Source organism: Rattus rattus, chromosome 1, assembly GCF_011064425.1.
Source record: "Rattus rattus isolate New Zealand chromosome 1, Rrattus_CSIRO_v1, whole genome shotgun sequence".
NCBI lineage: Eukaryota > Metazoa > Chordata > Mammalia > Rodentia > Muridae > Rattus > Rattus rattus.
Window position 1 is genome coordinate 208,310,124 of NC_046154.1, and position 15,236 is coordinate 208,325,359.

The window sequence follows — 15,236 nt, forward strand, 5'->3', positions numbered from 1 at the left end:
GGATGTTGGTATGGAAACCGGGAAAGGGAATGACATTTGAAATATAAATAAGAAATACTAATTTAATAAAGATGGAAAAAATAATAAAGTATAATTATAAAATATATACTATATAATGCAATAATATAAAGTAGAATGATAGCATATGCTATTTGGTTTTTCAAATTGAAAGGGATGTTTCGTATCTTTTCTAAAGTTTCCAAGAAGAAAAGGTGAGGAAACGTCAGCAAAGTCTAGAAACATCTTCCTGGTCGTCTGCTGACACAGCTATTTGTTTGTTTCTCTTCCACACCGGAAGTCTCTAGCATCCTGGACTGTTTGTTGCTCAGGGGAAATCTTGCTTTGAGTCCAACCCCCATCATCCACACACTTCACTTGCAGCTGGAGAGGTGTGGACAGCGTCTATGAGCATATACTGCTGTGTATAAACATGGCAGAGGGAGAAATGATTTGTTTCTGAGGCTATAAACTCACTTCTTTGGATAATTTTAATGGACAGAAGGAGGAAGCTGAAGATGATCTCCAGTATAAGTGCTGAGACTCAGAGTAGACAAGAGAGTAGGATACATCATTTTAAAAAGTCGTCATCCAGGCAGAGGGATTGCGGTGGAGTGGGGACTCAGAAGGGATACACTAAGTGGCAGGGTGGAAAACTTGAGTTCCTCGTTATTAATGAGAGCTTGGAGCAAGCACAGTGACACAATCAGATTCACAGCTTCCTTGTCTGTCTTTGACGTGTCCCTGCCCATGTCTCGCAACTTGGGAATTCTCATCTTAGCCATCTCTACTACAATTTTCCAAGAGCGAGGAGAACGTAAGGTAATCAGAGTCAATACTCTGTGGTGTACACAGCCCTCTTCTGGGTATTCACTCTTAAGTCCACGCTATCTCTCCATGTATTATAGTCAACAAAATAGACTATGCAACATGCCCAGCTTCATTTATTGGGATGGGAAAAATGGTAAATGGTTGTGTAAATCGTGCCTCTTCAGTATAGTATCAGCATGTGGAATTTTTTTATATGTGTATGCATATGTGATGCATGCATGTGTGAAACATGTGTGGTGCTACATATGTGGAGGCCTGAGGACAACACAGTGTCTTCCTCTCCCACTGTCTATCTTATTTTGTTATGACATAGTCCCTCACTAGACCTGGAGTTCATGCTTCAGCTAGACTGGCTGGTCAGTGAGTCCTCGGGACCTGCGTGTCTCTGTCCCACTGTGCCGAGCTTACAGGCAAGTGCTATTCTACCCTGCTTCTACAAGGGTTCTGAGGATCCAAACTCATGCCTGTGAAGTAGATGTGCACTTTCCCCCACAGAACCATCTCCTTAGGCCTCAATATGGAGACTCAACAACTTCTAGAAAGTGAAATAAGTATTCGTTATATCTATATATTTACTGTAATACAATCTTACTATACTATAGTTTTATTTACTATATATTTACTATATTATGATTTAATATAATACAATCTTAAATATTTTAAAAGTTTTAAGGCAAGAAGAGGCTTCCAAAATAAAATGGAATTCTGTCTGTATATATATGTTATTTCAGTTTAAGCTACACTTCATTGCAAGTGCCAAATGATGCTTTGAAGAAATACAAAATTTGGGCTTGATCTAGTCATTCACAATGACTATCAAGTTGTTTCTATTTCAGTGAAGATTCTAAATTCACAGAAATTTAGAAATATGCTGTTTCCATAGCAGCAGATAAAGAGTAAAACTCGAAAGATGTTTTATGAGTTTTTAACAAGGCTTACAGAATTTATCCTTCTTGTTAACTGTAATTTTTGTTCTTTTGCTCATCTCTAAATGTGCGTAGTCATGTGAATTTTGAAAGGGAATAAATGTGACATCACTGTAAAACTACACATTCTCATGGTAATTCAGAATAATTAACATTTAATTTTTAATGTCAAAGATGGGCTAAATTTATGACTTCGTGATCAGATAGCAGTGATCCAACTACATGTATTGTCAGCTTAACATAAAAACAAAATATAACTGCACTATAAATGTTTCTACATAATCCAAAAGAGATCAAGAACATAGTATAATGTCAGGCAGTGGCGGCACTTGCCTTTATTCCCAGTACTCAGGAGGCAGAAGCAGGTGGATGGATCTCTTTGAGATCAAGACCAGCTTGTTCTGAAGAGCAAGCTCCAGGATAGCCAGAGCTACACTCAGAAACCCTGTCTTAAAACAAAACAAAACACACAAAGGTTGCTCCAACATACAACAAAGACACATGCTCCACTATGTTCATAGCAGCCTTATTTATAATAGCCAGAAGTCTGGAAAGAACCCAGATGTCCTTCAACAGAGGAATGGATACAGAAAATGTGGTACATCTACACAACGGAGTACTACTCAGCTATCAAAAACAATGACTTCATGAAATTCATAGGCAAATGGATAGAACTAGAAAATATCCTGAGTGAGGTAACCCAATTACAGAAAAATACACTTGGTGTGCACTCATTGATAAGTGGCTATTAGCCCAAATGCTTGAATTACCCAAGATACAATCCACAGACCACATTAAGCTCAAGAAGAAGGATGACCAAAGTGTGGATGCTTCACTCCTTCTTAAAAGGGGGAACAAAAATATTCATAGGAGGGGATATGGAGGCAAAGTTTGGAGCAGTGACTGAAGGAATGGTCATTCAGAGCCTGCCCCACAGGTGGCCCATATATACACAGCCACCAAAACTAGACAATATTGATGAAGTGAAGAAGTGTACGTGGACAGGAGCCTGATATAGCTGTCTCCTGAGAGGCTCAGCCAGAGCATGACAAATACAGAGGCAAATGCTACCGGCCAACCATTGAACTGAGAACAGGGTCCTAGTTGGAGGAGTTAGAGAAAGGATTGAAGGAGCTGAAGAGGCTTGCAACCCCATAAGAACAACAATGCCAACCAACCAGAGCTCCCAGAGACTAAACCACCACCCAAAGAGTACACATGGACAGACCCACAGTTCCAGCTGCATATGTAGCAGAGGACGGCCTTGATGGGCACCAATGGGAGGAGTAGCCCTTGGTCCTGGCAAAGCTGGAGCCCTCAGTGTAGGAGAATGTCAGGGTGAGGAGGTGAAGGGAGGCAGGTTGGAGGGGGGAGCACCCTTATAGAAGGGGGATAGGGATGCAATAGAGGGCTTATGGGGGAAACCGGGAAAGGGAATAACATTTGAGATCTAAATTAAAAAAAAATCCAATAAAAAAGAATTAAAAAAAAGAAGACTAGAGCATTTGCTGTAAGAGAGAATGAGGAGGGTGGAAGACAACGAAGTGTACGACATAGGGGAGAGGAGTCAGAGCTAGATATCAGCATCTTCATATGTTATAGCAAATTCTATAAACAAATTAATAAAAATATATTGTTTTAAAAACAAAGCTAGTACAACATTAAAGTGACACTTAATAAGCTGAACTTGTTAAGGCTTCCATGTAGAGAACATCATCTTCAAGTATCATGGAAAAGCTGTGGAAAACATGCTTCTGTGTGGCTAACGCGGTGCTGTGCAGGCACAATAGAGATTAGGACGGAGTCCTATGTGAGCACAATTCCAGTGAATGAGGAAGACATCTTCGTCTTTTTTAACTAATTCTTCTATTTTAGAACATTTAATTGGCCAGGGGATGGATTTCATACCCACCTGTAACTGGACATGCAGCCCAGGTGCGACAGACTGATGGGGCAAGCCATAGGCTGGCGGTTGCCAGCCTCCTGGCTACTGCGGGTTTCACTCCAGCCAAAGCACAATTTCAAAAGTATGGCTTTTTGGGTTTTCAAATGAATGAAGAAGAACATTTCTAGAAGCAAATCGAATATACATAGGAAAAAATAATTGGATCCAATTAAACTTGTTGTCAGATTTTATTTTGAGGCAGATTCTCGCTAATGTAGCCCTGGTTGGCCTGGCACCTGGCATTATTGGACCAAGTTGGCCTCAACCTTCAGAGATTCCTCTGCCTCTGCCTCCTAAGTCTTAGGATTAAAGGCATGTACAACCGAGTCCCACGTCTCACAGTATTACATCGGAGCTTTCTAATTTACTTGCAGACTGTTACGGCTTTGTTTTTGTCCCAAGTATATTAATAGCAGAAGCAATTATTTCTATACCATTCTATAGTCTTGAGGGTCATTTTATTTAAGAACACTCTTTTCCCCCTTACAACAACTCTAAAATATATCATCGTTACTATAAGTAAGGAGCTTGTGGAGGTAAGAGCTTGTGGGTACTTAGAGCACTATGCCAATTTAAAGTAATTCTAGATTCCAGAAGAACATTAACAAAACACAGGCACTGAAGTATGTTTTTAGAAGGGACTCAGATGAATGCGTTGAGGTGTCTACCACAATTAATACAGCAAGTTGCTGGGAATTGTGGCAGACAAACTCATTCATTATTCCTAGCATCTTTGGCTTGAATATTTAACTTTTGGAGTTCTTTGTATATTTTGGATTTTAAATATATATACCAAGTGTCCTTTTGTGCTTTTGTAGTTTTGGGGTATAGTCATTGGTGTTTTGTAGAGCCCATGTGTTCCACACGGTGTCTGGGTTTTATCCCACTTGGACACTGTACACAAAACAAAGCAAAACCAGTTGAACCGCACCATTTGCTGAAAATGCAATTGACGGATCAAAAAAATCATGACCATATGGGCAGTTCCCCTAGGTTCGTACCAATACCATGATAACCAAGCCTATTGAGTTTACAAGAACCAGTGAACCAGTCCAGATTACCTTAAAATTAGTTAGAGGTCTAGAATGGAACGTTAAAAACTCGAAGTCTTATGGCTGGAGCTGGAGCTCAGTGTGCACAAGGTCCTAACCTTAATCCCTAGTACCAGAAAACAGCAGCAGCAGCAGCAACAAACTGAACAAGGAACGCCTTTCTAAGTGTGGCACAATGTTTGTGGGTCAGAAAGCAAATATTTTGGTGTATTAAAATTTGTATAAAATATGAATAAAATTAAAACTCAAACAGAGCAGAGTAAAAGAAAACATTTTCAATACATAGTATAACAAATGTTCAGGGAGATATTTCGACATTCAGATCTATTTTAATTCAGCAGCTTTAGAAACTATACTGGTTTGATTCTTTTTCACACTGACTCATGAAATGATTTGCAATTTGGACTGAATCTATGGTATGGTTTGAAGTTCATATTTATTCAGTTTTTACTTTACCGTCATCAGCAATTCTAGTTTCAGTTCAGCTCCTACCATATATCCTACCTTCTTCAAGACCTGCATTCTACAGTTGGATCACAAAATATGATTTTTTATTATTTTTCTTCTGTTTTTATGGGTGAAATTGCTACAGAAAGGAGCATGCCCTAATTTGTGACAGGTGTGTGACATTCCCAGATCAAGCTACAGTCAGAAAAGTAGAGTTTTACTTACCTGGATATTTAGGGAAATGCTGATAACCAGGTTTCCTAAAATGGCCAGCAGAACTCCAAAAAGGTGAATCTGTAAAAGGAAATATTTTCTTTAAATAGTCTTAATACTTGTAAAATGATAGGTGGCAGGGTGGGGCGGGGCCAGGTGGGGGAGGGGTGGGTGGGGCCAGGTGGGGGCAGGTTGGGGTGGGATGGGGTGGGGTAATGCTGATATATTAATTGATTTACTCATCTGCTCAGCTTTGTTTCACATACATTTGCCAAACCTACCCTGGGAATAATACTTGATTAAAGTGAGAAAGCAACCAGATACTGGGTTTTAGAAATAACTGGGTCAAGGCCAGTGAGATAGGTCCACGGGTAAGAGCCTGTGATGCATGCACATCCTAACACTTTGGATTTGGAGAACCCACAGGGAAAAGAGGAACCCAGTTCCTGAAAGTTGTCCTCTGATCTCCACACATATCTTGTCCATGTATGTATGTATGTATGTATGTATGTATGTATGTATGTATGTGCACACATACACACACATAAACTATATACATACAAATAATGAATAAAATAAAAAAAATACTTATTAGGTCATAGCCCAGTGTGGCGGTTTGTGCCAGTAATCTGAGCAGGAAGGAAGCAGAGGAGGGCAACCAGGAGAGAGGCCAAGGCCAGTCTGAGCTGCACGGATTTAGTAGAAAGGAAGTAGGCCAAGCCCTTCACTAGCTTCCTTTCTAGGCGTTTGTCTGCCCTAGGAGTGCCCACCTGAGGCAGGAAACCCCTGACTAATTTCATGCAGGTTAGCTTTGTTTTTCAAGTATATTAATGACAATTATTTTAGTATCTTATAGTCTTGTGAGGGTCTTTATTTAATGAATAAGGAAGGGGCAAGCCAATTTAAAGGAAAACATTAACAAAAAACACAGGCACTGAAGTATGTTTTTAGAAGGGACTCAGATGAATGCGTTGAGGTGTCTACCACAATTAATACAGGTTGGGGAATTGTTCATTCATATCTGGTTTCCTGGCTTTGCAGTTCTAAAGGGAGGGAGACCAGTCCAGATTACCTTAAAAATTAGTTAGAGGTCTAGAAATGGAACGTTAAAAACCGGGTCTTATCCGCATGTTTTAATCCTACCGAAAACAGCAGCAGCCAGCCACTGAACAAGGACGCTAAGTGCTGGGTCGAAAGCAAATATTTTGGTGTATTAAAATTTGTATAAAATAGAATAAAATTTCCCACCACCTCTGGTCATTCAGATCTATTTACCACCTATATGTTTCTCTGCAGTTGACTACATTACCAATGCCAGCTTCCACACAAGCCCTCACCTGAACATCCAGCTATTCACAGCACACAGTTCTGCTTCCAGCAACCGGCATAGCTCACCCTCAGGCGCGTGGAACATGTGTTCACAACACTGGTTTCACCTAGGTGGTACTGGTCTCCATCAGCCTCTCTAGCCAGACCTTACCCTCTTTTCCTGCAGAGGTCTAGAGCAGCTCAGCCTCCTAAGTTAGACCCTTCATGGTAAATGCGTGTTTCTTTTTAAATATCACCACGTGTGCCATTGGGCTCTACAAAGAGAAGGCAAATTCTCTGAGGTAGGAGGACCACGTCTTAGGTTTCCACTTTATTCTGTGAGAGTTGATTACTCTCAATTTGACAAAGCACAGCAGAGATTGTTTTACAGTCTACAGTGAGAAGGCACAACAGTAGTGGACAATGGTGGACAGTGGACAGTGAACAGTGGTGAACAGTGGTGGACAACACTAATGGATTAGTGGTGGACAACAGTAGGGGACAATAGTGGACAGTGGTGGACAACAGTAGTGGACAGTGGTGGACAATGGTGGACAACAGTAGTGGACATTGGTGGAGAACAGTAATGGACACTGGTGGACAGTGGTGGACAACATTAATGGACAGTAGTGGACAGAGGTGGACAACAGTAATGGACAGTGGTGGACAACAGTAGTGGACAGAGGTGGACAACAGTAATGGACAGTGGTGGACAACAGTAGTGGACACTGGTGAACAGTAGTGGACAGTGGTGGACAACAGTAGCGGACAGTAGTGGACAGTGGTGGACAGGGGTGGCCAACAGTAGTGGACAGTGGTGGACAGGGGTGGACAACAGTGGTGGACATTAGTGGACAGTAGTGGACACTGGTGGACAACAGTACTGGACAGTAGTGGACAGTGGTGGACAGGAGTGGACAATGTTGGTGGACAGTGGTGGACATTAGTGGACAGTAGTGGACAGTGGTGGACAGTGGTGGACAGTAGTGGACAGGGGTGGACAACAGTGGTGGTCACTGGTGGACACTGGTGGACAGTGGTGGACAGAGGTGGACAACAGTAATGGACAGTGGTGGACAGTGGTGGAGAACAGTAATGGACAGTGGTGGACAGTTGTGGTCACCAGTAATGGACAGTGGCAGACAACAGTAATGGACAGTGGTGGACAACAGTAATGGAATAACCCTATTATTCTGAATAATATACCACTCAAAATTAGGGGACCAGTAAATGCTTGAAAAGCACATAACAATTTAAATAAGAACCATAAAGTTTAAAAAAGAGTTCTTCATATTGTTCAAATATTTATCATAGATAGGTTATGAATTATTTGATAGCTATAAATGATTCATATGTGGGCTGCTGAGATGGCTCCATGGGCAAAGCAATTGTGGTATAAGCACAAGGGTTTGAGTTCTGACCCCAGCACCTATGTAAAAGCACCCATTATGAAAGGGTGGTCGTGTCTGTAACCCCAGCATTAGAGGAGTAGAGACAGGAAGATCCTGGAACTCACTGGCCAGCCAGCCTGGCCAACCAAATCAGGTAACCCCAGGTGCAGGGAGAGACCTGTCAAAAATAAAATAAAATTCAAAAGATGGATGATCAGGAGATGGTTCAGTGGATTAAGTGTGAACTTGACCTGAGTCACATAAAACACCAGACACAGTGGCTTGTATCTGGTAATTCCAGCACTCCTACCCTGAGTGGAAACAGGAGAATTGACCAGAAACTTGTGGACCAGCTAGTGTAGTGTAAGCTGCAAGGCAGAAACAAGACCTTGCTTCAGTAAGGAAGAAGGGAAACTTGGCCTTTGTCTTCCACACATGCACAGTGGCACACAGACCCCTGCATACATGTTGAACATAACTTCCAGCCAGCTTCAAGTTCCAAAGAGGTACTTGAATTTCAAGAGAGCATCATAACCATAAGACCTCCTTTTCAGATTCAAGGTGTCTTTGAAGTTTCAGAGTTCTGTTACCCAAGCCAAAGTGAAATTCTGTATTTAAAAAATGAGGCAGAAAAGCTGAGATATGTCATTTTACAGTTGACATATAATATGGTCTTTAATCAGTTAAGACTGTGTTCCTAATAAAGGCACTTGGCACCAATGTTGCTCACTGTTGCTCATGGGGGAATGCTTGTATCACAATACAATGTGCTATTTCTGCGCTTTTTAAATGTATAATCTAACGCATTTGGCAATAATTAGGAAAACAAAGAATCAAAAGAAAGCTGGCATTGAATGTATAATTATGAAAATCTTCCATAGCTATAAAAGTAGATTGCTGAAGAGAAATAATTGACTCTAAAAGCCTTTAAATCATTTAATGAACCATTCAAAAGAATCAGCATGGGTATTTTAAAATTGGTGGCCAGATATGACAAGGGTGTTCTGGATGTGACACCAAAATCTCATACAATAAAATACAAAATGCACAGGTCGGACTCCATCAAGATAGAAATTTATTTATTTATGTATTTATTTATTTGGTGGCTGATGACTGTCCTGTTTCCTTTCATCTGCTAGGCAAGCACTGCAGACCAGAACCTCCAGTGGCTCAGAAGACTCTCAATAAATTGACGAGGCAAACAGCAGAACAGGAGGAAATATTTATAAATCCTTATCTGTAGGGCTTGATAGCCAGGGCACTGCACTACAAACTCCTACAATTCAACGAGACAGGAGTGGACAAGCCATGAGCAGCTCTTTCCAAAGAGGACTACAAATCAAAACCGGAATACATACACTGCACACCTGGTAAGTTGGCTACAAATAAAAACGAGACAATAGCAAGTGTCAGCAGAGGTGAGATAAAAGAGAACCTACACACTGCGGGTAGGAAGGCAAAATGATACGATTTCTTTGGAACACATTTTGACTACTTTTCAAAGACATGGAATTTACACATGTTTCAGTAAGAAAAACACGGAAATATGCTCACTCAAAGCTTGTACAAATGTCCATTGCAGCATTAGTGATAAAAGTCAAAAGTGGAAATGACCCATCGTTTGCTGATTGATAAGCAAATGTGTAGTGATATGGCGGATGTCACACAGCCATAAAGACTCCACTGAGACACATTGTGGGGTGGATGAACTTAGAAGAGTGTGTGTTGCCTGTGAGAATTCAGTCTGAAAGATCATGTTATCTGGCTTCGCTCATGTTCAGTGGTTGACTCGAGGAGGGGAATGAGGAAGCTTAGGAATGACAACAAAATGGTACAGATTCTTCATAAGATGACAATATGTGCTCAAGGTAACCATGATGTCTTATAACTTGGCAAATATACTTAAAATCAATGGACGGTCCATTTTATATGACAAAATTATATGGTATGTGAACTATAGTTCAATAAATATGGGATATTTGTGATAGCTTATGTGTATAAATTACATATTTTTGCCCAAAGAAATAAAATGTTACAGATGTTTCTATCTTTTTCCCTCCAAAACGTTGAAGACTTTTATTATGTGGAGGCCAGAAAACAACCCGTGGGGTCTGCTCTCCCTCCCATCGTGTGATGCACAGCTGGACTCAGGCATGGTGGCAGGACCCACCCACTGAGCCACCTGGCCTGGAGACTTTCCTTTCTGCAGTTGAAATTAAGGCACTTCTTTCTTCTTAGACTCAAGTCTTACGTCTTTATTCAGTTTTACCTTTTCCATCTTCATTTGGGTTTTTGCTAGCTTTTCTTCTTCCTTCTCCCAGCCATACACTTCCTCCCATTTATATCTTTCTATATAGCTTTCCATTGTCATCGGCCATTCCAACTCTCTGATTGTGACATTTATCCTGAGCCATATTGTTGTTTTTTGAGAGAGAATTTATTCTTTAATTCTTTAGAAAAGCACAAGATCTAGAATAATATAAAATTAAAATACTAATATCTTTATGAAAATAGGATTTTTCTTTATATCAGAATTATTTATAGTAGACTAATTCTTTTTAAAAAAAAATTTTTTACATAGTATTTTTATTGATTATTTGGGAACTTTACACCATGAACCCTGATCACACTCACTTCCCCTCCTCCCAGATCCACTCTTTATTCTTGTTACCTTCCTCAAAAAAAGAAGAAGAAAGAAAGAGGAAGAGGAAGGAGGAAGGAGGAGGAGGAGGAGGAGGAGGAGGAGGAGGAGGAGGAGGAGGAGGAGGAGAGGGAAGGAGGTTAGGGAGGAGGAGGAGAAAGAAGAAAGGAAGAAGGAAAACCCAAACCAAAACCAAGCAAACAAAAAGCATCTAAAAGTCAAGTACAATTTGTGTAGCCCTTATACTTATGTTCAAATTCCCCATGGCCAGCCCCTTAAAGAAAACTGAATCCTTCCGCACTGGCACCACTTACAGAAGCCATCAGTGCTGCGAGCTAAAGTATCCTTTCCATAGTTTTTAAGAGTTCTCTACGGTGCTGAGCCTGATATTTTTAAGAAACATGTTTAAATTTTTTTTAACTGATTGCAGTATTCCTTATTGTGCTTAGTAATTTCTGATTTATGGAGTGTGGGCAGGAAATAAGCTGTGTGGGGAACTGGCTTGTGCCTAGAGACTTAAGTAGTCCATGTCTATCTATGTTATCCCCTATTGATTTCCATTCATCCTGTATTCAACCCCTTACTATCCACTGCCAAAAGAGCAATATTAAAAACCTACCCCAACATGGGGCTACCTTGTCTTTCCTTTAAAATCTGCTGGGTTTTGCTTTATGTATTTGCTTTAAGCCTTCTTCGTTGGTGCAGCTTAGGGTGTTTTATCTTCCCACTTAATTGTTCTTTTTATCATTATAAATGTACTCTTTTCCTTACAGTTCCTTATATCTGATATCAACAGATTGCAGCTGCATTCTCTTGATATTTCCGTCTCCATAGTGGACCTTCCAGCAGTGAAAACAGGGACACAGAGACTTTTTACTATTGTAAAGCTCAGGCCTTATAGCCAGGGCACTCTCCCAGTCACTCTAAACTTAATGGACTAATCCTGGCACTTCATCCCACCACGTGGCTAGCTCTACCACTGCTTTGGTCTGTGGGCTCACCAGCTGGTAGGTTCCGCCCTCCACTTCCTGTCCAGCTATTGGCTGTCAGCTCTTTACTGCAGTCAATCAGATACAATTCTAGATTGCCTCTAGGCTAGTGAGGAAGGATGAATGTTTACAAAAGATGAGGCTAGAGTTGGGCCACAGAAATAACAATACAAAGATCCTGCCAGTGTTTAGCTCTCTGCTGAATCAACGATTGTGAATATACAAAAACACACCTTCATGTTATATATCCCAACACACCACCATTAATTCACTTTTAATATGTCTGTATCATTATTTAAAACTGAGAGAGTTGTTTGTATCTATTGTGTAAAATATATTTTGAAGTATGTATACAAATTGTAAAATTACCAAATTTAATTAACATGAAAATACACATATATCTTGGTGGTGAGGACAATCTATTCATTCTCTAAGTATTTTTCAACAATATACTATATAACTAGCAATAATCACCATGTTAGAGAATAGATCTCCTGAAATTATTCCTTTAATGTAACTGAACTTATATATTGGCTTCTGATTAGGAAGTTCCAATTTTATTCTCTACCTCCTTTTTTGAGACAAGGTCTCATCTAGTGTGGGCTGGTCTTGAACTCACTATTGCTGATGATCTTGAAATCCGATTCTTCTTCCTAAGTGCTGATAGTAAAGCCCTGTCCCACCACATCCAGTTTATGTGATGCTGAGGATGGGACTCAAGGCTTCATGCATCCTAGGCAAACACCCTATCAACAAGGTTACATCCATTCTTACTTCTACTGCATTAGCAATTGTAATTAATTAAAAATTTATCTTGACATATTGTAGATTCATATAGTAGGTTACAAAGAATTCCACTGGTAAGACCAATGCACCCCCATGTTAACATCTCATACAACTAGAATAAAATATCCACTATCAGTAGATTGGCCTTTTATCAGTTATATATGTACTTGCTTATGTGTTCTGTAAAGAGCACAGTTTATTTATTCATTAGTTCCGTCACTGTAAGACCCCTTCTGTTAGCCTTTTACAGAGGCACAGACCTTCCTTCTGCCTGTCCCTTACCACCAGCAACCATAAATCCATTCTCCATTTTAATGTTATTTTATAAATGTCCCAGTGGAATCATGAAGTGTGTATACTTTTGAAATTTGGCTCTTGTTCACTGAGCATAACATCATGTTTTGCCCAAGGATGGCATATCAGGTCCATGCCCTCTAACTGTTGTATATGCTATGGTATGTAAGTATTGCATTGCTATGGTATGAAACTGTTGCATGTGCTATAGTATGAAACTGTTGCATTGCTATGGTATGTAATTGTTGTATGTTGCAACTGTGGCATGTGCACGTCACAGCCTGTTTAGCCATTCACTTGGTGAGTGACATTTGTATAGTTTCCATTTTAGAGCTGGTATAAATAAAGCTGCTATGAGTGTTCGTGTATAAATTCATGAAATAAGTCTTAATTTCTCTGGGATAAATGCCCAAAAATGTAATTGCTGGGCTGTGTGGTAAGTTCATTTTTAGCTTGGCCAGAAACTGCCAGACAGCTTTCCAGAGTGGCAGTGCCTAAGTAATCCAGTTTCTCCATGGAGCCAGTCATATGCTCTTGATACACACTGTATACTTCATCAATGCTCTCATCATCTGCAGCATTATTAACACTCTCCCTTAGTTTAACTGCATTCTGTTCTCTGCTACCTTATATGTTGCTGGTACTATGATAGGATATTGTCTAGTTCAGCTTGTCTAATCTTGTATATCACTCAATTAGTCATTGTGATTACATTTCAAATAAAATTCATTTTTAGAAGTTTTAGGTTCATAAGGAAAATTGAGCAGAAACCACCAAGTTCTCCCCTGTGCTCCTTACTCCAGTAACATATATTTTACTTCACCATCTATATCCTCCACAAACACAAATGCACATTTGTCACATTTCATGAATCTACATTGACAAATCATTGTCCTTGGAATTCATACTTTCTTTTAAGACTAACTCTTATTTATGTCATTGCTTCCCTTTTATAGATTTCAGAAAATTATAGTATGTGTTAGATCATGGTGCTGCTTTTAAAAGTCTCAGAGGGCAGATTCCACAGCCTGAAACAAATTAGGCCCCCACCCTGCAGCTCTCTCCTTGAGACATTAAGAAGCTATTCCGTGCAGTGAATTTTGTGCTATAATTTATGGCTCTAACAAGTTCCTGGCTCCCCCATTCCCCTTGTCAGGTAGGCTATCCCAAACATAACTGCATGGTATAAAATATTCTGCCAGCTCCCTCTACCAATTTATACAAGTCAGACCTCCTGCAAATGGCTCTTTTCTCTGTCTCCACCACTCATCACCCTACATTTGACAGCTGCCATTATTACTTTAAGCTACTCCTCTAACCAAGCCCTCTTCATGTTTTAAAGGGGAGCCTCTTCCCTTCTTCATGCTCTTTTTGATACAGAGTACGTTTCTTCTGCTTCAGGACCTGATTGTAGTCTGGATGCTCCCTTGTGACAAAGCATAGTTCTGGAACAATTATGTCTCAGCTCCTTCCAGGACCAACAGTCATTTTTTTTCATTTTTATGGGATATTTTCTTTATCTACATTACAAATATTATCACCCTTCCCGGTTTCCCCTTCAGAAACACCCTATATCATCCCCCTGCACCCTGCCTCCATGAGGGTGCTCCCTTACCCACCCAGTCCCTTCCTCCTGCCTCCCCACCTCCCTACCTCCCTGCCCTGATATTTACCTATACTGGCACATTGAGTCTTGACAGGACCAGGGGCCTCTCCTCCCATTGATCCCCAACAAGGCCATCCTCTGCTACATATGCGGCTAAAAACATTGGTCCATCCATGGCTGACCCTCTGGTTGGTGGATTAGTACCAGGGAAATCTGAGATTTCTGATTGGTCTATGTCGTTTTTCCTATGGGGTTGCAAAACCCTCAGCTACTTCAGTCCTTTCTCTAACTCCTCCAATGGGGACCCTGTTCTCAGTCCAATGGTTGGTTGCAAGCATCTGTCTCTGTATTAGTCAGACTCTGGTAGAATCTCTCAGGAGACAGCTATATCAGGCTCCTGTCAGCATGGACCTCTTGGCATCCCCAGTAGTGACTGGGTTTAGTGACTGCATATGGGATACATCCTCATATGTGGCAGTCTCTGGATGGCCTTTCCTTCAGTCTCTGCTACACACTTTGTCTCCATATTTCCTTCTGTGAGTATTTTGTTCCCCCTTCTAAGAAGTAATGAAACAAACTGAACCGATCCCACAGCTCCCTGCAACCCAAATCCCATGGGGGAGAGAGCTGAACTTCCAGAACTTCGGACAGTCCTGAGACCTCAGGGGAGATCCCCCACTTCTGCCCTCTTCTGCTCACATTCCTGGCCCAAGAGGAAACTGTAGAGTGCCTCTGGATACAGGAATATAGGAGCAGTCGGGTTTCTGCCTGTACCGGGATCTTAACGAACCAGTCCCACAGCTCCCTGCA

The 15,236-nt window shown here is 40.7% G+C and overlaps 1 protein-coding gene across 1 annotated transcript in view; it reads right to left on the reverse strand.

Annotated features, from left to right (window-relative positions):
• Nipal2 (NIPA like domain containing 2) overlaps positions 1–15,236 on the reverse strand; it is a 92,308-nt gene that overhangs the window by 53,819 nt on the left and 23,253 nt on the right. Inside the window, exons 2-3 of the mRNA XM_032885334.1 lie at positions 5,424–5,492; positions 5,256–5,274 (exon numbers count right to left, since the gene is read on the reverse strand). Of these exons, the coding sequence (XP_032741225.1) occupies positions 5,256–5,274; positions 5,424–5,492 (88 nt within the window). The remainder of the gene's footprint in view (positions 1–5,255; positions 5,275–5,423; positions 5,493–15,236) is intronic.